This window comes from Ambystoma mexicanum, chromosome 9 (assembly GCF_040938575.1).
Source record: "Ambystoma mexicanum isolate Mex_15411 chromosome 9, UKY_AmexF1_1, whole genome shotgun sequence".
In the NCBI taxonomy this organism is placed as follows: Eukaryota; Metazoa; Chordata; class Amphibia; order Caudata; family Ambystomatidae; genus Ambystoma; species Ambystoma mexicanum.
The window spans coordinates 179,293,861-179,317,756 of record NC_090931.1 but is presented as its reverse complement, the minus strand read 5'-3'; the positions used below and the strand labels follow the sequence as shown (position 1 = coordinate 179,317,756).

Genomic DNA, 23,896 nt, shown 5'->3' with positions numbered 1-23,896 from the left:
ACGGGAGGAATGCGAGGACACTTCTTTTGGAATTCCAGCCAGTGCCGTTGTCCAGGGTGTCAAGCACCCAACGTCGGTGGAGATGGACACCCACACGCTGATAAACTTCGTCAGCTGGCCTCCCACCGGGGTGCTTCGGTGGGGGCCCGACACCACGGCCGGTTCAGTCTTGCTTGGAGGAGACCTCGACGACGGGATCCCCCCATTTGCCGCGACCTCTGTAGGCCTCCTGGGACGAGGAGCGGGCCGCCTGGCGGTATGTAGAAGAGCCACCGCTGGATCCCTTGGAGGCACCCTGTCTGCCTCCGGAGCTCCGAAAGGGCCGTCGTGAAGTACCCCTAGGGCCCGGGCCATCTCAGAGTCGGTCTTGATGGCCTGGAGCGACTCGTCCACCATCTTCCCAAAAAGGTTGTTGCCGAACAGCATATCCAACACTCTGGTCTGGACGTCCTGGCGAAAGACTGTCGCCTTGAGCCCTCCTTGTCGGAGGCAAACCCTGTTGCCCAGTTGGCGAAATCCGGTATCGGCAATGTCCGTTGCCACCGTTATGACGTGATCCAACGCCACCTCTCCTTCCTGCAGAATTTGTAGGGCCTCCGCCCTCTTGTCGTCTGGTTGGAAGTCTAGCAGGGGAGCTATCTTGAACCAAAGCTCCCCGTCGTAGCGGGCCACGATCACTAAGGCATTGGCCGCCTTAATCGTCGTCGCCGCAGACGAGATGACTCGTCGTCCCATGGAGTCCAACTTCTTGCCCTCGCTGTCCAGCGGGGAAGTGAAAGTTAAGCCGCCACACCCGCCGCTTTCTTCTTGGAGGCTCCCGAGACGACAGTACGGCGTGGGCTGGGCCCTGAGGCACAAGGGGGCGGTATCAGGGACTCAGTACTTCTTCTCGTACCGGTCCCTCTTGGCGGGTGTCGTGGAAGGGTTCTTGTTGATAGCGAGCCCCTCGTCCCAGATGTCGAGCAACGTCTTCCTCTTGGCCTCTCGTTGTTGGTAAAGAAACCCTTCCTTTTTCCGTTCCTCAGGGCAGAGCTGGAAGAGCTTGGATGCCCTGTTTATCATGGCGTGAAAGGAGCCAATTTCATCGGGTGGAGAAGCCTGAGGGGGGGGGGGGGGGGGGGGGGGGTTGATGACGGGATGTCCATTGTGTCATCGCCGTCCGTCCCCGTATCCGTCGCCGTATCCTCTCTAGGGTCCGGCGAGGGGAATGAGCGGTCCACAGGCCTCACGGGCACGAAGGGAGGAGCAGGGTGGACTCTCCTCCGCTTGTTCGGAGGGCTTCCCGACGGGCCTGGATCTGGATCCTCCGTCGGGGTCCATGGTAAATGCCCGCCGAGCTATCCTGGGGCTCAGGTAATGGCCGCGACGGACGGGATGGCTGCTCCATTGGGCCCTCTTCGTCGCTATCTTCGATCACATCAGCGGGAACCGTCCCCTGGGATCGAACCTTCTTGAACTTCTCGTTGAGGCCTATGAACCTCTCGTTGAGGCCCTTCCCGGTTTCCATCAGCTCCTCCTCAGAAGCTGATTCCGAGTCTGTAATGGCCACCCCCCCCCCCCCACACACCCCCCTCTTTTTCCACCGGGGTCTTCAGGATGGGCTGGAAACACAGGGGTCTTAAGGATGGGCTGGAAAGAGTATCCCCTCTGCGGTGGCAGGGATACTCTGGGCCCAGAGGCCGTTTCCACTGGCGTAGTGTCAGCCGGCTTCGCCAGGGTCGCAGCAACCACTTCGATAGAGGCCTTTCCTGCTGGATCATAGCCCTCACCACCTTAGGTGCGACCTGGGCCTTCGCCATGGGGGGGGGGCGCCTTCAGCGCCTCACTCCCCCTCGGGTCCCTTCGAGACCGGGGCCACTCCAGCAGCTTACCCGGGTTTTCGGACTTCCTCTTCCCCGAACCAGAGCGCTGGCTCGTGGTTGAACGTGCCGGGGAAGTCGCGCCCTGCCTGGCAGCCGAAGAGCCCGACCTTTCGGCGCTCCCGGTGCCCGCGGACTCGCGGTGCTTGGCCTTCTGTTGGGCCCCCGTCACCAGGGAGCCCTCACAGGACTTAGAAGCCCGCTCAGACTTTTTCTTCGCCTTCTCACCTGCTGTGCCCTTCTCCAGCCAGGCGGCGAGGCAGGAACGACAATCTTGTTTGGTCCGTTCCGAAAGGTTCTTGCAGAACGCACAGTCCTTCTCCATGTGCGTCTTGTCCTCATGAAGGCAGTGGAGACATCGCGAATGCTCGTCCTCCTTGAAAACATTATGTAATCCACATCCAGGGCAGCACCAGAACAGCTTGGATCCGGGCGTAGAGCTTCCCTTGTCCTGGGCCATGTCCGTTGCGGTAGGCTGCAGATCTTCCGGAATCCTCCAAGAAGCGTAAACTCGACGAAAACTTCACCCTTGAGGGGCATAGAGGAATTCCGAAACGGGTCCTTGTTATCGGAAGTAGAAACGGTGGAGCTTGAGTATCGATTAAACCGAAAAATTTGAAAATCTCCTGAAAAAGCACAAAAACGCAGCAAAAACTTGAGCTAAAGCACGAGGACTCCCAACACTTGAACGTGCGGTAAAAATTTGAGGATGGCTGCCAGAGGCAGGGCTTAGGGAGAGGGCAGTCATTGGCTGGGGCAGTATGACCCAGAGATCAGTGATTGGTTACTACTAAGAAAGACAGCAGAAACTAAACGGATACTGATTTTTTTCTTTACCGAGGATACCCAGCCTGACGGGGAATATTCATGAGCAGGTGAATCCATGCCAGACCCCATGCTGGAGAAGTACGCATCCTCCAGATCCAACGACGACAGAAAGTCTCCAGCTTCCTGAGCAAGTGTTGAAGAGTGACCATACAGAACTTCTGGAACTTTATGTACTTGTTTAGTCATCGCAGGTCGAGAATGGGCCTCCAGTCCCAGTCTTCTTTCGCACAAGGAATTACTTTGAATACCCTGCGGAGACCCGGAGTCGCCTTGGAACTAGTTCTATTGCCCCCTTCTTCAGCATGGCTCGATCCTCCAGCAGCAGCTGAGGGACGTGGTTTTCCTCCCGGGCCACCAGTGGTATTTGGGGACACCTCAATGCCCGAGGGCGAGAGCATCCAGCACCCAACAGTTGGTGGAGATGGTCTCCCACACGCTGACCAAGTTAGCCAGCCGGCCTCCCACCGGGGTGCACAGGTGGAGGGCCGATGTCCTGCCCGGTTCATTCTTGCTTAGAGGTCGACAGGCCATCTTCGGGTCCCTGTTGAGGACGGCGTCTGCTTTCGAAGGCCTTGGAGTGGCCCCTGTTGGTCTCTTGGGATGAGGAGTGGGAGGATTGGCGGTAAGAGGAGTAGCCCCCGCCATAACCCTTCGAGGATCGGGGAGACTGGCCTCCTGAGGATCGAAAGGACAGCCATTGCTGCTGTAGCATGCCCAGGGAACGCGCAGTCTCCGTGTCCGCCTTGATGGGCTGTAAGACTCATCCACAGCCTTTCCAAAAAGGCTGTGTCCAAAACCCTAGTCTTGTGCCAGGCATGGCAGCGAAGGCAAACGTCATCGCCCATCTGGCAGAAACCTGCGTCCGCGATATCTGTGGCCACCGATGGCGTGGTCCGAAGCTACCTCGCCCTCTTGCATAATCTCCAATGCCTCTGCCGTCTTATCATAGTGGAGGAAGTCCAGCAGAGGTGCAAGCTTGAAACGGCTCCTGGCGCGCTACAATAGCAAGGGCGCTGGCAGAGTAGATATCTCGGCCTTCCAATTGCATCCAACTTCTTCCCCTCATTGTCCGGAGGGGTGGAGGCAGCCGAAGACGCAGAGCCAAACTACTACTTGGCCGCTGCAGAAACCACCAAGTCTGGCGATGGCTGGGCTCGCAAGCACTTAGGTGTGGAATACAGCACCCTGTACTTCTCTAACCGGTCCCTCTTCGCTGGGGCCGTAGAAGAGTTCTTCGTGAGTGCCAATCCTTCACCCCAAATGTCATCCAAGAGCGAGACTGAAAGGATCGTCTTATTCATCGCCTCAAGTTGAAAAAGCTCTGGCGATCGTGTGGAAAGCTCCCATCACGTCCGGTGGAGGAGACCATCCCGCCGCCGCCCGTTCTCATCGTCGACACTGTGTCCGATTCAGTCTCACCTGCAAGGGGTGGGGAGGTGTTCACCACCGGAGCAGCTGAGTGAGCGGACAGCCTCTTCTGCATCTCAGATACGAGTGTATGAAGGGTGGAGAGCGTGTCCGTCAAAAGATCTCTAGGTGGCAGCTGTGGCATAGAAACAGGCAGCTGGGGCATAGGAGCAGTGTCAGGGCCCTCGCCGTCCCGAGGCCATCTGTCGCCTTCCTCCCCGCCTTTCTTCGTGTCCAGAGGAGACAGTCTTGGGGAGATGACTGGCATATTCTCTGGGATCTTCTCAATGGGCTGAAATGAAGTCTCCCTCCTAGCAGGAAGGGACACTCTTGCCTTTGGAAGAATTTCCTGCGGGTCCGCCCCCGCAGCCTTCGAAAAAGACGCTACCACCACCTCGATGGAAGGAGCTGCCTTTGTCTGGTGCACCTGGGCTTTCATGGTCAGGCCAGTTCTTGTCCTGCTTGGCCTTAGTGGTCGCCCCAAGCACATGGTCCTGCTTGGCCTTCTGCTTAGGGGCCGGCTAGAAGGCCCAGGCCCCTTTGCCTTCTCCGCTGAGGCTAGGCCGGGTGCCGTACCCAGTTTTATCTTCTCCTTGGTTGTATCCGGGTCCACCTTCAGCTTGCCCGGATGATCAGTCTTCCTCTTAGATGAAGATCGAGCGTTGACCGGGGACCGATGCAGCTGGCGATGTCAAACTCGCCCTGGCCGCCGAGGAGCCCGCAATGGACTCCGAGCTTGGCCTTTTGTTGGACCCCTGTGGGATCGGCGCCCACAAAGGACTTAGAAGCCTGCTCAGCTTTCCCAGATCCGGGAGAGGCATGCTCCTGAGAACCAACCGGTGCAGAGACCTTGGCCTGCAGCCACCTCCAGCCGCTTATACGCCGATCATTCAACATGCGCTTCGAGAGTTCACAGCAAAACGCAGTCTTCCTCCTTATGCTTTGGATACAGGCAGTACAGGCACTGGGAATGTTTGTCCATGTAAACATTCCGCAAACCGCAGTCGGAGCAAAGCTTGAAAAGTGAAGGGGAATCCTTTGTGTCCGACATGATCCACACGGTGTAGGCCTTGAAGAATCCTCTGGAAGTTTCTCTGAAGAAACTCGTCGAAATCCGCCCTTGAGGGGCGCTGAAGAAATCCAAAAACGGGTCCCCGTTAATCGGAAGGATGATCAATGGAGCACAAGTCTCGATTGACTGAAAAATAAGAGTTAAAACTTCCAAAGAAAGCGAAAAAACAAAAGCTTGAGAGCTAACCACGAGGACTTCCAACACATGAATGTGCAGTAAAAATCTGAAGATGGCTGCCTGAGGGGCGGCTTAGGTAGAGGGCAGTATGACCCAGAGTTCAGTGATTGGTTGTTAGGAGAAAGTTCAGAAATGAAACAAACCGATTTTTCTTTTACCGAGGATTCCCAACCTGACAGGTAATATTCATGAGCATGTGAATCCATGCCAGACCCTATGCTGCAGAAACACAATCCAAATCAGATCAAAATACATGAGTGAGAGAAAGGGCTCACTCACTCCAGGGTTAAAATGTAAAAGTCCTAAAGTCCAGCAAAAGAACTGGGGGTCTCCAAGGTTGAAGTAAATTAGCACAGAAATGAGAATTCTCCCTAACAGTCCATCAGCCAATGATCACAAAATCCTGTTTGTGGGCCCAGTCACATTTGTAACAAACTACACTGCAGTCCTCTGGGCGCTCAGTGGATAATGGTGCAACAGTTACATCATTTGGGTAGACTAATTATGCATGAACCTTGGGGGCCTCCAGTATTAGCTAGGTTTAAGATCCTAGAAGAACAAGTTACTTCTTACCCTGTAACATTCTTTCGATGGGATGTTCCTCCGACGTATTCCTTATCTTGATAGATAACTTCCAGCTTGTTGGCCTCAAAAAATTCTCAGTAGAGGGCGTTGCGCGTCTACGTCCCTCGAGTTAGTGTCCCTCGACAGCCTCCGTATCGGCGCTGATGTCATCGTGCGTATAAATAGACTCGCGCAGCGTCCGTTTCTCAGTTCCGTTTTAAAGCTTAAGAGTAGCTGTGCATGAATTGGTTATTGACCTTGAAGGAGCGTAAGCTGCAACTACAAAGGAAGTTTTACTGAGGGGATGGATGGGAGGCGCGATAAAGAATATGTCGGAGGAACATCCCATCGAAAGAACATTACAAGGTAAGAAGTAACTTGCTCTTGGAAGGGATTGTGTCCTCTGACGTATTCCTTATCTTGATAGACTCCCATAGCAGTGGTGTGTAAACGGAGGTGGGAGTAAAATTGGAATATTTCCCTTTAAGAGTGAACAGAGTAACACAGCTTTGCCAAATCTGGTCTCCAGGCTAGAGGAGGAATCCAGATTGTAGAATTTTGTAAAGGTATGTGCGGACGACCACGTGGCAGCCGCACATATGTCTTGAATCGCTACCCCTCTTTGGAGGGCTGAAGAGGCTGCGATACCCCTGGTTGAATGAGCCCCAAGGTGTTGAAGGGGCTCTTTACCTGCCAATTTGTAGTATTCTAGAATGGCTAAAATAATCCATCTGGAAATGGTCTGCTTTGTGATTGGCAATCCTAATTTGTGTCCTGCATAACCTACAAAACATTGGTCTGCTTGCCTAATCTTAGCAAGTCTGCTGATATAAAAACTCAAGGCTCGCCTTGGATCCAGCCTATGTATCCTCTCTTCCTCTTTCCCAGGATGGGGATGAGGATAGAATGAAGGTAAGGTTATCTTCTGAGTGATCTGGAATTCAGAGACTACCTTTGGGAGGAAATTAGGCTTCACTTGTAGGACAACTTCGTCTGTGAAAAATTGTATGAGGAGGTTTGCAAGATAGAGCTTGTAATTCGCTCACTCTTCTGGCAGATGTCAAAGCCACTATTAAGACTGTTTTAAGGGTGCGAAATCTTAATTAACAAGAATGGAGTGGTTCAAAGGGAATACCCATCAGGAATTTTAAGACTAGATTTAAGTCCCACAAGGGAACTTGGAACGGCTTTGGGGGATAGACATTAGTCAACCCCTTCAGAAATTGGATTACTAGGGGTAATTTGAAATATGATGGCTCCTCCGCAGAGCACTTGAAGATCGACAGCGCTGCGAGGTAGCCCTTGATCGTACCAACTTGAACTGAATTTGCCAAATAGAGTAAAAAAGATAACACCATTGGTGTACCGCATGAAAAGGGTTCGATATTCTTCTCTCTACACCAGCTGCAAAACTTGTTCCAACGGCAGCGGTATAAAGTCTTTGTGGCTGGCCTTCTAGCCGAAAGCAACACCTCCATGATGTCATCTGGGAGGTCCCAATTCTTTTATCTCAACCTTTCAGAAACCAAGCGTGAAGGTTGAGGGTTCTGATGTCTGGAGAACCTGACCTCCCTTCTGCGATCGAAGATCCTCTGTGTGGAAGACGAATCGAGGGCAGATGGACATGTCCAGAAGTCCGGGTACCATGTTCTCCTGGCCCAGTCTGGGGCAATTAGGATCATAGTCTTCCGGAATCTTCTCAACCTCCTGATCATCTGAGGAATGACAGGGACTGGAGGAAAAGAGTACAGAAGTGGAATCTCCCAGTCCACTACAGACGCATCCCCTAGAGCTCCTCTCGGGGGAAATTCTCTTGAACAAAACTGATCGCACTTCCTGTTGATATTGGTGGCGAACAGATCCACTTGAGGGGTTCCCCAAAGGGTGAAGATCTCTTCAAGGACTTCCTGAGCTATCTCCCACTCGTGGGAGACTGCTCCGCCTGCTCAGAGCGCCCGAAGTCAAATTCTTTTCTCTGGCTAAGTGAACTGCCGATTGAGAGATTCCTTCTTGAATTGCCTAAAACCAGAACTGTATTGCCTCTCTGCACAGTGGCAGTGATCCTATGCCTCCTCTTTTGTTGAGGTAGTGCATGGCCACTGTGTTTTCAGTCTTTAGGACATTTTTCCCCTTGTACAGATGGCAGAAAATCCTTCAGCGCTAGTCTGATAGGGCTCAGCTCCAACAGGATGATTTGTAATCTGGACTCCGATGGAGACCAACGACCGCTGAGGGTCAAGTCGTTGGCATGGGCTCCCCACCCCGTGAGTGAGGCATCTGTGACTACGGTTATCTCCGGCCATGGTTGCCAAAACTGTTCTCTCAAAATGTTCTCCTGACAGGCCCACCATTGAAGGTCTCAAGCCACTTTGTCCGGGACCTGAAGGAGATCTGTCATTCTTCCTGAGAATTGCGACCACTGGGTTCTTAGTGCCCACTGGAGAGATCTCATTCTCAGGCGAGCCTCTGGCACAAGGAAGATGCAGGATGCCATGGGGTCTAGCAACCTCAAAAAGTCGAAGGCTGGGAGACGTTGGGCATTTTGAAACTTGGTGACCATCTGCAGAATATCTTGAGCCCTCACCTCTGGTGGTGAGGCTTTCCCCAAGTTAGGACCGCTCCGATAAACTGGAGTCTCTGGGATGGTATCATCTGTGAGTTCTTTAAATTGAGGGAGAAACCCAGTTTGTGAAGGAAGTGGCAGACAATCTAGTTGAATCTGAGCTTGTTCCGAAGATACTGATCAACCAATCATCTAGGTAGGGGTAGACGTGGATCCCTTCCCTCCTTAGACTTGCAGCCACTACCGATATAAGCTTGGTGAAGGCCCTCGGGCGGAGGTCAGCCCAAATGGCAGAATTCTAAATTGATAGTGAGAGTTGCCAAATGCGAACCTCAGGTATTTCCTGTGTTTGAGATGGATTGGCACATGGAAATGAGCATCCTGAAGGTCTAGAGATACCAGCAAGTCCTGAAGCTGGAGGGCCTGAAGGATCTGAGAGAGAGTCACCATCTTGAACTTGTCCTTCCTGAGGAATTTGTTCAATTCTTTTAAGTCCAACATGGGTCTCAGTCCTCCGTCCTTCGGTACTAGAAAATAGGGGGAATACCAACCCTTATTGCCCAAGCATCTGACAGCCTGCCATTCCGTCAGATGTTGACTTAACCTGCCCCCTACTGGTGTCTTGTGAGGAGAGACCTCAGAGTGGTTCATAGGTGGCTGACGCAGATGCTGAGGGCAAGGAGGCACCCGCTGCGGCTTTTGTACTTTCAACCCGTCCACCGCGGGTGAATTGTTTTTTTGCCCCTTTGAGCCGGCTGTCCTCTGCCTTTTCCGAATGCGGAATAAAAGCGAAAGGACCTACCCCTCCAAGAGGTTCCTGAGGGGTGATAGAGTTTGACGGATTGCAGCTCCAAGAGATTTCACTGCTACCTTGGATGTTGGTAACTTCTCTAGGCTGTCATGAGCCTTCTTACCAAACAAGTGCCGTCAAAGGGCATATTCAAAAGTCTGGCCTGTACATCTGGAGCAAAACCAGACTTTCGCAACCATGCACATCTGAGGATTGTGGTACTTGCCGCCATGGCCCTGCTGATACCGTCAGCAGAATCAATGCCAGTTTGAAGGGACTCACATTGCATCTTTACCATCTTTAATGATGGTCAGAAAGGATTCCCTTTCCTCCCCTTCCGGGAGACAGTCCGCCACAGATGAAGCACACTCCCAAAGTGTATGGCTGAATCTTGCGAGCGTGCAAGTAGCATTAATGGATTTAAGCGCCATGCTACATGCTGAGAAGACCTTTTTTGACATAGCGTCAAACCTTTTATCATCCCTGTCTCATGGAATAGCAGGGTATGCAGATCTACTGTTCGATGAAGTTTCTGCTTGTACAACCAAACTCTGGGGTTGGATGTTTGCTCAAATATTCACAGTCAGAAGCAGATACCCTATATTTGGCAGATAGTTTGTTAACTGCTGGGATAACCTCAGGGGTTTACCAGTTGATATTTTTCTCTGCAATGCAGTATGAAAGGGAACCACAGGATCTTCCTGTGGGCCTTTAAGTAAAATGTCTGTCATCCTGTTGAAAAGGTGAAGGTGTAGACCACCCCATGAACTCTATTATTCTGGCCATTAAGACCCTATAAGGGGTCTCTGCATGTTCCCTTGGGTCTGGTTTAGCGAATTCTACTTCTGGAGAAATATCTAAACCACTTGCCTCATGCAAAGAGTCTTGAAGGTCTTTCAATCTATTCTCTTCAGAGATAAATTCCTCTGGTATAGGTGCAGTGGTCCTCTGTAACCCAAAGGGTCTTTCATGGTCAGAATCCTCCCCTTCCTCATATATAGAGGACAAAGCTCTGAAATAATCTGACCTTGGGTATGGTTTAAAACCCATTTCTAAAGCAGAAGGGGCGAAGCTTGTAGTCACCGGTTGAGAAAACATTGAAGTTGTTGACGCAGAAGTCAAAGGCTTTGATGAAACCGAAAATGGCGTCGGAAAAGTATGAAGAGGCCTCAAAGAACTCAAGAGGATCGGAATCCTAGTCGTCGAGGTTATTGACAACATGCTCGAGGTCATGGTCGAAGCCCTCGGTATGTCTACTGACTGACTGAGATGTAGTAACAGCAGTAGGTCTGTCCTTAATCAGTGTCGACAGCAGCATCGAAGACGTCGTCGATTCGACAGATTTGTGTGTCGAAGGAACCTTCGACGACGCGGTCTTACTGCCTTTGCTCGAGGGTTCATGACACTCTCGGCAGTTTCTTTTGCCGGGTGCAACGACCCGCAGCGTTTCGACTTTTTAGGGTCTTTCACCCAGGGTATCACCTTTAGCCATCTGAGGGGGTTGAGGCCGCTTTCTTGAAGACGCTAAGCATTTCTTTACGAATTCCTCCCACTTAGCTGGAGATCTGTGTTTCGTGGGGCAGGCGACCCTTTCCGGGGAAGAAGGAGATCTACGACGCCTCTTTTTCAAGTGTTTAGATCTCGAAGACTGATGGGAACCGCTTCGAGACCTTGGGCGAGAATGTTTCCTGTGATGGCGAGGAGACTAATGTCTCGACTCTGCCGAGGAAACTTTCGAAGAAGTTGAAGTTTTAAGAGTCTTACCTCTTTCTAGCTTCCCCTTACGCTCCTTCAAGGCTTTCGCCATCATGGACATGCAGTCCTCGCTTTCCGAACAGTGATGCTCTGATCCCAGGCAACACAAACAGATCCTGTGAGGATCCATCAACGACATTTTCTTCCCACAATCTCGACACTTATTGAAGCCGGACCGTGGGGTCAACAGTTCGGAAGAGGAAGCCATCGAATGACATATCTTCGAGGAATAATAAGAAATACTTGAAGAACTGAGCAACACGATTCCGAGGCCCACGAAGCGCGGAAAAATTGAACTGAGCAACGGACGCTGCGCGGGTCTATTTATACGCACGATGACGTCGGCGCCGATACGGAGGCTGACGAGGGACACCAACTCGAGGGGCGTCTACGCACAGCGCCCTCTACTGAAAAAATGCTCTGAGGCCAGCAAGCTAGAAGTGATCTATCAAGATAAGGAATACATTGAAGACAATCCCTTCGAAGGGCATTTTCTTTCTCTAGACTAGTCAGCGGGCACAACATTGTAATTGGTATAGCATGGTAAATCATTCAATGAAAGTCACCTGTATCATCAAGCCTCATTATATCGTCTCTCAGGTTTGTTCCACCTGTGGTTGCCATCACTTTAACTCCTCCCATGTGCTTGCTGACCTGGATGCAAATCTGACTAACCTGCAGGGCAAGTTCTCGAGTGGGTACAATCACCATTGCTGCAAGAAAGAAAAATATGTTCAGTTTCAACATGGTGCTACACAAAAAAAGCCGTTTGAGGTTATAGTCATGTCAAAATGCACTGGTGACAGCATGAATGTACAAGATCAATGCCCCATCGTGACATGGACCATACATACCATCAACAAATGATCGTTTGTGGACCGTGGATAGTTTGGCTACAGGGCAAAGGTGGGAACAAAATATAAAAGTAGGAATGTGAGATTTAGAGATCATCTTTTCTGTTGATGTCCATTGTCCTCTACCCCAGGAATGAACGTATCTTCAGGTTTAAGAGTGATGGGGATATTATTCTTAGGTGCCAGTTGGTTGTGTGAGGCATCTGGTGTGTTATTTGCCTTTTCTGTGTCTGTAGGTCTTGCATTGGGTGAAGCTTAAAAGGGGGCACTCGGGAGAATAATTAGTTTCTGTGCAAATTCCCTTTAACCTTCGAGCCCTTCAGCTCTTTTGCTAGAATCTGGGATCTTTATTTTCAACCTCCTGAGTAGTACTTTTCGCCCCCTCACTCATGTTTTTCTTGGAATTGGATTTATAACTGGACTCTGGTAAACTCCATAGGCATATGCATTTTGCCTAGTGACACACAGCACCCTCTGTGCAGTGCCAGTGAGACGTCCCTTGGACTTCTCAATTTTTAAATAACTTTTCTTGTTTGAACTACAGTTCCCAAGAACAGTGAGATAGCTTCTGTCTTACCTTTTCTTTGTTCAATATTTGTATTGCATCGTTATAAACTAATCACACATTAATCAGGATATCATCTTATTCAGTCATCTACTCCATCTAACTCGACATAACCCCCCCCAAACTTAGCCTATGCAACCTATCTAGTTATACATTGTTATCCCAACGCATTGACCGTCCCCTGTGCCGACTCTGCAGCCTCCCCTCCTCCTTCATTTGCAAACAGTGTCACAGTAAACACTATCCATTGTTCGATATCCATTCCCACATCAGCTTTTTGTTCTCAGAGTACCTTCTCCCACACTCCTGTCTCCGCTATAATACATTTTTCCAAATCCATCTAGTTATGCTCGGCTCTTTGGTATCTTTCCAACCAATAGACCTACTACATATAGCCATTATGTACATCAAATCTGATTTTATCAACGGTTTATCATTTATTCCTCCATCGACCTAGCATGCAAGTGTCTGGATATCCAGCTCTATGCCCCCTGGGCTGCCTTGTGTGCCACCTTCCTCCAGAACCCGTGCACTATCGGGCATTCCCGAAACATGCATTAACTGTAGTCTTGCATTTCTAGAGACTTATTGTACAATGTTCCTTCTTTCCATTCTATCCTCAAATGTCTTTACCAATTCCTTTTCCCATTTCTCTTTACACTTCAATTCTGATTGCAAGGTGTGGTCTATCAATGTGTGGCGAGAGTGGGTCCACTAGCCTCATAACCTTACAGTTCCTAGTCCAAACTCTGATGCCCAACTCCGCTAGATAAGGGTTACAAGTTTTCTCCCTGGTGGGGATCCACAGGAGGTCTTGTTATAACTGGTTGTAGCAGCATCGTTACTGCCGTGGGATAGTCATCCATTGTACAACATATTGCAGCTGGCACGCCAGAAAGTACAATTCTAAGTTTGTTATCTTTAACCCCACCCTGCTCATACGGCCTTTGCAGCGTGCTCAAAGCTACCATGTTCCTCCCCTCCTGCCACAGGAACCTCCCACATATTCCATCTAACTCCCAAAAGTAATGCCTTGGTATATTATACAGGACTTTACCAAAACAATGCAGGAGTCTCGGCAGTGCAACCATTTTTAGCAACGCTGCTCTGCTCATCACCAACAGGGGCAACTTACTCCAGAACTCCATAGATTCTACTAACTAAAGTTTGGCTTACAGTGTTGGATTCATGTTCTCGCTTAGGGTGATAAATGTTAATGCACAAGTATCTAAAGGAGTCCTTGCTCAAGGGCAAAGGAAGGTCTGGCAAGTCCTCAGCCCGCTTTGCCGTAGCAGCCAGTGGAAACAGGCATGACTTATTTTTATTTATTCTGATTCCTGTTAGTTTACTAGAGTTGTCCAGTGCCTCCAGAATGTATGGCAGATTAGTCTCTGGATTGCTCAGATGACATGCAATACTTACCGTAAAAGCATTTGATGATTGTATCTGCTTAGAGCCATAGTCCGACATCCAGTGGTAACTGGAGTATTGCATCTAGTCTTTCGAGAATCGAAAGGGGACGTCGACATGGGTGTGCCTGTAACACTTTCCCTAACGTGACATGTAGTGTAATCAAAAACCCTCACGCGTAGAGGTCTCTCCGATTGCATTTTTCTGCCGTGAGGGAGCCTTATGACGATCGAGAGTACGGAGAAGAGAATTTGCAAATGTACTCTAGGGGAACATTTGCAAAGAATGCCATGGAAGCCCCTATGCCTCAAGAAGAATGCGCTCTAGGCTTGAAGAGCAGTTGTCCCTTAGCAAGAGTGCAGCAGAGTGAGATGCATTTGACAATTCACCTTGAGATAGTAGATTTGGAGGCGGGGCCTCCCCCTCTACCCGCTGTTAGGCAAAGTTTGTATAGTACCTTTTGGGACCGCTACACACAACTAGGACTACAGGTGTAAGCCAAACCAACCTTTGATACAAGTCTGTACCATACAGTTTTTGGTAGCGGGCTGAGCAGCAAGGCTTAGCTCAAGAGGGAATGTGAGCTTGTAAGGGTGTTAAACAGAGGTCCACAATAAGTATCCAGATAGACGCTTATTAATTACACAGTGTTAGAAAACATTCACTAAAAGGAGGCAATTAATATCACAAAAATATATTACAATACTTTACACTAACCAGTTCTCAAACATTTAAGCTACTTTGAAGGAGGAGCAAAATGGCATTCAAAGCGTTTGAAGTAGGAGCAAAAAGGCATAAGTTAATAAAAATGAAAATTACAGTTACGAAAACAGTGAAAATAGTGTTCAGAGGAGTTGATTCGATGCAATAGGTAGGCCAAAGTCAATGTCTAGAGCATGGGTGCACAACATACGGCCCGCGGGCCAGTTGCGGGCCGCCATGCCGTTTTGTCCGCCCGCCAGCAACAAACACTTTCCTAATGGAGGGCGGCCCGCAAGCAGCATCGGCCGCGCTCCATTAGGAAAAGACTGTCTTCCGGGCCGGACAAAACACTGGCCCTCATTGGCTCAGGGCACACGAACCACGTAGCTCCTACGAGCCACGTAGTGCGTGTGTGACGCACCAATGGAGGGCCAGCACTATGGCTGGCGTTGTCAATAAGGCTTGATGCCGGAAGGCATTTCAGCCTTGCCATGCCCACCGTAGTACCGGACCTCGCCAGCGTTCGAGCTAGCCTGCCTTCAAGCACGTCGTCCAGCAAGTACATATTTGGGGGGCGGGGGGGAGTTTGTGTGGAGATGCGGGGGGGTGTCCGGGTCTGTATGGGTGCATGCTTGTGAGTTTGTTTGGTGAGTTGGGGGTGGGGTTCAGGTCTGTATCGATGCATGGTGTATACTTGTTAGTTTGTATGCAGGGGTGGGGGGGGGTTGGTGTCTGTATGAGTATGCATGCATGGTGCATGCTTGGTGGCATGGGCATATGGTTGGGGGCCATGGTTTTTGCTTGAGGGGTGGGGGCCTTGGGGCATAGTGTTTGCTTGAGGGGTGGGAGCCATGGGGCATAGTGTTTGCTTGAGGGGTGGGAGCCATGGGGCATAGTGTTTGCTTGAGGGGTGGGAGCCATGGGGCATAGTGTTTGCTTGAGGGGTGGGAGCCATGGGGCATAGTGTTTGCTTGAGGGGTGGGAGCCATGGGGCATAGTGTTTGCTTGAGGGGTGGGAGCCATGGGGCATAGTGTTTGCTTGAGGGGTGGGAGCCATGGGGCATAGTGTTTGCTTGAGGGGTGGGAGCCATGGGGCATAGTGTTTGCTTGAGGGGTGGGAGCCATGGGGCATAGTGTTTGCTTGAGGGGTGGGAGCCATGGGGCATAGTGTTTGCTTGAGGGGTGGGGGCCATGGGGCATAGTGTTTGCTTGAGGGGTGGGGGCCATGGGGCATAGTGTTTGCTTGAGGGGTGGGGGCCATGGGGCATAGTGTTTGCTTGAGGGGTGGGGGCCATGGGGCATAGTGTTTGCTTGGGGGGTGGGGGCCATGGGGCATAGTGTTTGCTTGGGGGGTGGGGGCCATGGGGCATAGTGTTTGCTTGAGGGGTGGGGGCCATGGGGCATAGTGTTTGCTTGAGGGGTGGGGGCCATGGGGCATAGTGTTTGCTTGAGGGGTGGGGGCCATGGGGCATAGTGTTTGCTTGAGGGGTGGGGGCCATGGGGCATAGTGTTTGCTTGAGGGGTGGGGGCCATGGGGCATAGTGTTTGCTTGAGGGGTGGGGGCCATGGGGCATAGTGTTTGCTTGGGGGGTGGGGGCCATGGGGCATAGTGTTTGCTTGGGGGGTGGGGGCCATGGGGCATAGTGTTTGCTTGGGGGGTGGGGGCCATGGGGCATAGTGTTTGCTTGAGGGGTGGGAGCCATGGGGCATAGTGTTTGCTTGAGGGGTGGGAGCCATGGGGCATAGTGTTTGCTTGAGGGGTGGGAGCCATGGGGCATAGTGTTTGCTTGAGGGGTGGGAGCCATGGGGCATAGCGTTTGCTTGAGGGGTGGGAGCCATGGGGCATAGCGTTTGCTTGAGGGGTGGGAGCCATGGGGCATAGCGTTTGCTTGAGGGGTGGGAGCCATGGGGCATAGTGTTTGCTTGAGGGGTGGGAGCCATGGGGCATAGTGTTTGCTTGAGGGGTGGGAGCCATGGGGCATAGTGTTTGCTTGAGGGGTGGGAGCCATGGGGCATAGTGTTTGCTTGAGGGGTGGGAGCCATGGGGCATAGTGTTTGCTTGAGGGGTGGGAGCCATGGGGCATAGTGTTGCACTCCAAGAGTGAACCCAAAAATAAAGCTAAAAAACAGGCACAGTTGGATGTACATCCTTTGCTCAACGAAGGCTATACTCCTCTTGGGCAACCCAAACAGTAAAGTATAGCTATCCAAAATAACGTAATGTCCAATCAAGGTCCAATAAAATATATAATTTAATTAAACAGATGATATGCAATAACTAAATAGAAATGATAAAAATGTGCAGTACAAAATGTAAGTTTGAAATCCAAATAAAAATCATTACACCTCAAAAACGTATTCTTTTTCCATGTGTTTAATAAAAAATTGGGGGTTGAAAAAGCCTCCTGCAAAGCCCCACTCCGCCTACCGCCCCACCCACATTTACTTTTCGGCCCACTATAGCCATCATGTAAGGTACATTCGGCCCTCTGTCAAAATCAGTTGTGCACCACTGGTCTAGATTCTTGTATAGGTAAAAACAGTTCTGGTATTTAAGGTATTTAGTATCCCCTTTGTCTATTTTCTGATGTAACATTTTTTATGTTACCCTTCCTACAATTAATGGCTGATGGCAGTGGTTTACTTTTTACTACCATTGTGTGCTATGTACCCATGGGTGCCTATTTCATTAAAATGGCTCCGTTGTCTTTTTTTCTCCATTTTCTGTTGGAAAGATCCTTCTTGAGATTTACTCTGCACGCCAAACCAGGTTTGGTCCCCTTGTTCATTTAGTCTTTGGTGGGATTCACTGGTGAAGCCCACCTCTGCCTCCAGCGTGTCTGGCAGGGGCAGGAAGTGAGGGAGGTGCCCGAAACTCACTGTGCTTAATCCCCTTGATTGGAGGAAAGCACCCAAAAGGTAATTGGTTGGCTGTCCTTGGAGGATAGTCACCCTGCTGTGTGATTGACAGCTAGGCTGCGAATGAATGGGAGAAACCTGCATAAAAGGCAAGGCTTTTTGCTTGGAAGGCGGAATTGATCGCTGGATAAAGGAATCCGGCGAAGAACTTGGAAGAGACGCTTGCTGCAACTCCTGGACCGTTCGTTTGCCCGGTGAAGCCCTGCTGCAGTGCTGAAGCTCCAAATTCGCCTCAATTAGAGAAGCCCTACAAAGGACGACTTCTCCCCTTGGGTTGGTGGTACCAGTAGACCCAAAGACTAACTCATCTGGAAATCCCCTCGAAGCTGGCTGTACTTTCATTGCTGCTGCAGGAACCAATTGCCAAGCAGAGTAACACCAGAATCTAGTGTGTCGTCGTCAGACCAGAGCTCCAGCATGAAGCAGGACTGACCAAGCCTGAGCCTCCTCAGAGTGCTGGTCCCCAGGTGCGAGGACAGTCCATACGGTATCCGATAACCGCAGTGGTGCCGTTTGCGAGAGCTGCGAGAAGCAAAAACTGTGTGCCACTGATCGGAAGTTTGCCCATTGCCGACGCCGTCCTTCAGCTCGTACTGCAGGAGTCCCCAGACATCCTCTCTTAACCCCCACAACTGAAGCCCAGGAACAAGATCTACAGACCTACACAGGAACAGAAGCCAGCTGGAACCACTTTCTAACCAAAAAGTACTGCATGTTGGCCAAGGTTTGTATGCAGTACCCTCTGGGACCACTACACAACTCTGACCACAGGTATAGGAAACCCACCCTTTGGTATAAGCTTGTACTACGCAGTTTTGGTAGCGTGTTGAGCAGCCAGGCTCACGTCAAGAGGGGTCAATGTGAGCTATAGTGGAGTTAGAGAGATTTACAGTTACAGGTATTCAAATAAACTCTTACACTCAAGGTTTCTTGCATAAACAATTAATTTGTCAGTTAGAATAAGCCTTCTTCAGAAGGGAGCAATATAATAGTCCAACAAATACACTTCAATACTGTACACTCTTAGTTTCTAAATCAGTAAATACCCTTTTGGGATGGCCCACAGACAACCTACACCCACAGGTGACTTCAATAACTAGAGTGCTGGGGACATTAATATCTTATTGTTGGCATTCAGAATACTTTTAGAATTTGGCAAACAATGGTTATTAGAACAAGAGACCACAAATATTCTTAAACATGCAAATACTTTTGGATCCTCCAAAAAGTCATACAATTCAATAGGCTAAGCCAAAGTCAATGGGCAAAAGTCTTGTATACGATGAAGCACTTCTGGTAAGCAAATGGAAAAGTCTGCACAAGTTCTTAGGACTCGGATGAAAATAAGAATCAAATGTAGGGCCACAAGCTGATAGACTTGCGAGTTGTAGAAGTTGCAAGCACTCTACAGTAAGAGGCAAGTTTAGACTTTTTTACAGTACCTTCGAAATGAAGAAAAGATGCACCTGATGACTTCTGTTCCTTTTCACCTCTGCAGATCTAACTGTTCCTGGGCCTCAGTCGTGGGGACAAGAGGGAGGATGTTGGGGAACCCCTGCAATGCACTGGGACAGTCAAAACCCGCAAACAGCAAACTTCACTTTCAGTGGCTGTTCAGTGTTTGAGCTCCTCACCTCTAGCGCAAATAGCAACACAGCGGTTCCTGGCTGTCGAGATGGGCTTTCCTTGCTTCTGGGGCCAAGCACTCTGTCGAGGGGGCTCAGGCTCGGTCAGTCCTGCTTTCTGGGAGTACGGAGGATCTTGCAAAAGCTCTAGGCCAGCTTAAAAGAACACACAATCTGGTGTTTGTCTCCCTGGCTATTCGGTTTCCAGCAGCAACTCTGGAAATTCAACCAGCTCCGAGATGGATGTGCAGGTAACTTACTTTGGAGTTGATTGGTCCCACCAACTCAAGGGGAGAAGTCATCCTTGCAGGGACTTTAGTCAATGCGAACTTGGGTGTTTTGGCACTGCAGCAGTGCTTCACTGGGCTGACCAACGGTACAGGAGTTGCAGCAGGCATCCTCTTCAAGTTCTTCTTCGGTTCCTTCCTCCAGTGGTCGCCTGAGTCTTCCAAGGCAAAAGACTCGCCTTTTATTCAGTTCTCTCCCATTCATTCCAGCCTAGCTGTCACTCCCCCAGTAGGGTGTCTGTCCTTTCCAGACAGTCAGCTGGCCAATCACCACAGAGTGCATTTGTGTCTCCTATGATACTAAGCAAAGGGAGCTTCGGGCACCTCCCTCACTTCCTGCCTACCCCAGACACTTTAGAGCGAGAGGCGGGCTTCACTCGTCAAAGGCAAAATGAACAAAGAGACCAAACCTGGTTTGGCGCACAGAGTAAATCTCAAGAAGGATGAAATGGCGAAAAAGACGACCGGTGGGCATTATGACAAAGATGGCTCCCATGTGTGCTTTACTGTAGGTGCGAACGCAGCCCGCGGTAAAGGCACACCATGGTAGTTCAAACGAAACCACTGCCACCAGCCATTGAGTGAGAATAAGGCCAACATAAAAAATGTTACATGAGAAGCTGGACAAAGGGTATACTAGGTAACCCCTCCAGCACCTTATTGTAAGATAGCGTGTGCTGGGTCTAGAAAGTGACAATGGTAAGTAAAGTCAATTTCACTTTACTGCTCTGGGAAACAGTTTATCGCAGAAAAACCTTTGGGAAATCTGAAAGACTTCCCGTGTCACTGCACTGAAGAGGCTATGTGACAATGTAAAAGATGATTCCTACGGACAGTGTACAAAATCACAAAATACATGAGTGAGAAAGGGTCACACTCTCCAGGTAAAAAAAAAATCAAGTCCTCAAAATCCAGGAAAGTTGTTAGGGGTCTCCAAGGTGGAGGGAATTAGCACATTTCTGAGAATTCTCCCCAACACTGTAAAACTAAGGGGTTGCTTACCTCTTGTTGTGTAGTCTTGCTAGCTCTCAGTGGACTCGTCTTGGTTGCCTTTGCAGAGTTGCTAGCAACTTTGCCCCTCACAAGACTCCCAGCTTCAGACCCTACAGTGATTTCATTTTCTACAAAGACTTCTAAAACATTGTGCACGACTTTACCTACCTGCAAGAAGTGCTTCAGCTCACCTAGAGTCTTGCTCAACTAACATTGCCTGTCCTAGCTCCCCGAAAGACTCTTCTTACCTCCGACCTTTGTGCTTTGCCTTTCCCCCAGGAAAGGCAAAATTTACTTTGCATTGAAGGGTTCAAAAAGTACTTACCTGCTTAAGATAAGTGTTAACCATTGTTTTATTCCCTCATCTTTTCCTTTTAACACCAACCTCAGTATTGCTCTAAATGTACCAATGATCCATCAATGGCCACAGTGTCCTCATTATTTAAGTCACCTCAGGGTGTAGGAAGCGTCTGTGTGCCATCCCAAATGGGGATCTACTGATTTACAGAAACTGAGAGGTTCTATTCTGAAGTATATTTTTGTGTAACATATTTGCTCCCTTCTAAAGAAGGTTTATTCAACTAACTAAAATCATTGTTTAATCAAGAAACCTTCAGTGCAAGTGTTTATTTGGATACTTGTCACTGAATCTGTATGATAATCCTATAGCTCACATTGACCCCTATGGAGATAAGCCTGGCTGCTCAGTTACTCTACCAACTTGAGTAGTACATGCTTATACCAAAGGTTGGGTTTTGCCAAGAGGACAAGGCTGGTGCAGTCTCCCACAGGGTACTACATACATTCTTGCCTAACAAAGGCCAACCTATATTGCGACAGGAAAAACTCTGGGAGCTGTAGCCAAACCAGTTCAAAGTAGCAAGGAGAGTGGTCTAGGCTAAGGCAAGAGGAGGCAAGCTTGCAAGGGGTCCACAATGAGCACACAGAAATAGTCAACACACTCGGCGCAGGTATAAAAACACTTTACTTATGGTCAAGTAAGAGTGCAAAATGACTACCAACAGCCAATAACTCAATACTAAAAATAAGATACATATATAGCAATATAGTTTCGTGAAGCTGGACAAAATGAAGTTAGGGTCTCTGGGATCCAGTGAAGAATTCCAAGTGTCAGGGGACGAGAAACTAGCTAACAAACGTGTGTTCCCAACTTGTGCTTGTGTGACTAAGCAATGGCAAAGCCAAATTTTTAAAGTTACACTTTTGGAAGGAAGTTAGGGGAGCAGGCAAGTATTGCTATAACTCAACCCCCTGTTCTTCATGTGACTTGGCAGGTCACTTTCCCAGCTGTGAGATTCAGTTCTTGATTCCCAGGGGTTGCAGGTTTGAGCAGCTCTCCGGTCGGTGTCTAATGCTGGTGCAAGGTCTCAGTTGAATCAGGACAGGAATGGATGCAGGAAATCAGTCTAACGACAGCCACAGATGCAGTGACTCAAAGGGATTCACTTTCCGCTGTCAGACTTTCCCTCCTATCCCAGGTGCTCCCCCCAATCCACCTTTCCCCTCATCTCCGGTCCCCTTGCTGCTAGGGCCATTCATTTTGCTGCGTTATGTCGTGTTGCATGGGCTGAAGATTTCCCCCAAGTTCCAGGCCTCAACTCGGAACGGCAATGTCTGCAGCATGGTAGCCCAAACTCAGCACTGGTCAGCCACAGGGCAGTCCTGGGGCACTTGCTAAGGCTCTTCGTAGGACTCCGAGCCGATAGTGAATGGAGGTTTCCTCCACTCCAAGGATCGCAGCTCCTTTGCAGAATTGCTGGATATCTTCCACAGGACAGGGCTCTACCAGGGCAGAAGTTGGTTGCCAAGCCTTCTCCTGGCAGGTCCATAGTCTCATCGCCAGTCTTCTAGCTAGAGAGGAATCTTGGATCCTTCAGTTTCTTCCAGGATCCCTCCCGAGTGGGTGCAGGGGTCCTCTTATCCTAAAAGCCAGGTAAGAGCAGCAGCTCCACTAGCCAATCACAGATCTGCCCCCACACACCCCAGCAATGGTCCATTAGTACCACTGGTGGCGAACCTCATGCATACCACTAGGACACACGGGCACGAGTTTGTGGATTGGGAACAGACAGCCCCAGACCACTTCCTGACAGCAAACGGCCATAGCCCTCCAGTACCAAGCCTCTGATTTCCCATGCATTTTAAGCCACATAAGTATTAACTTGGCTACAAAGAAGGCTAAAAGACAAGATGGTCAAAGGCCAAGCGAACAACCTTGTGGCGTGGCCATGCTTGACCACTGGCCACAGTTTGTATCCAAATGCAGTAAGGCTAAAACTGAATGCACCACAAAAAATGGTTAAAGGTCACTGCTGCCACCACCAGCTTGTCCAATTAGCACACCTAGAATAACCAAAAGTCCTCCGAGTGTTAGTCTAGGGCAAAACAAAGTGTACCTCATTGTACTGCATTGGAAGAAGATGCACTGTACAATGATAAAAGTGAACACAAGTGGTTAGTTACTAAAAATAGTAACAGTATATCAAGACGAAGGGGGACCATGTTTCCCAGTACTGACAACCAGAAGGACATGCTGTTTCCCCATAACAGTTTGGCAAAAAACAGTGTAGTGAAACTTAATGCTTCACTGCACTGTACAAAAGAACAGGTCTGATACAAAAATAAAAGCTAAATGTTTTGGGGGAGGGGGTCCACAGAAGTTTGGGGTAAAGATGCAGTAAAGAATAATATTTCCCAACAGGTTTTACTTACCTTGAATAGCTGCTGCTCTTCTATACTTGAACACTGGGTTGTGCCTGCCCTGAAACTGCGTAGAGCGTTTCCAAAATAGTCACAGGGTCAATAACTTACCTTAAAATCATTGTGTCTTTCAAAGTGTAAAGGCCTTTGCTTTCCTTGAACTGCTTAATGCATTCTAAAATAGTGATCAGTGTTCATACTCATCATAAAGTAGCTAAAGGCCCCTCCAGAAAGAATACGAGTTGATTTACTAGCTCTGAAGTAATGTTGCAAGGAGCATACTTTTAGCAGGGTTGGTTTATTATGATTTCATAACAGAGTCACTGCATGACTGAACTATCCTTGAATTACTGATTGTATTCTAAAAGAATGTCTAGTTTGGTCTTACTCCCCATAAATTGTATATTACTATCACAAATGTATAACCTTCAGTTTGACTCATTTTGACTTGCTTCATGCTCTAAGGTTATACCTTGGTTCGCACACCATAGGTATTAAATTGGTTTTTAGGATTGTGTTTGTATGATGTTCTAGTACTTACGCTAGAACTATCTTGGCCTACTATTTAAATAAATCCTTTATTTTTACAACACAGTATCAGTTTCTTTGGACCATATTTATGCTACAATTTCTTTGCACCAACCTAGAACCCCCTCTCCCTCCAAAGATGAGCCTGGCTGCTCTGTCTGGGCTAGCAAATGTACTCCTTTGGTACAGCCTCATACCAAGAGTGGATTTTGCACTGCCTCAGATGTACGATTTTATGAAGCCCTTAGATGGACTTAAGAAATAAACTGCCTGAACA

General features: G+C 49.3%; 1 protein-coding gene across 1 annotated transcript in view; it reads right to left on the bottom strand.

Moving 5' to 3' along the window:
• DDX6 (DEAD-box helicase 6) overlaps positions 1-23,896 on the bottom strand; it is a 451,657-nt gene that overhangs the window by 250,839 nt on the left and 176,922 nt on the right. Inside the window, exon 6 of the mRNA XM_069614407.1 lies at positions 11,582-11,728. Within this exon, the coding sequence (XP_069470508.1) occupies positions 11,582-11,728 (147 nt within the window). The remainder of the gene's footprint in view (positions 1-11,581; positions 11,729-23,896) is intronic.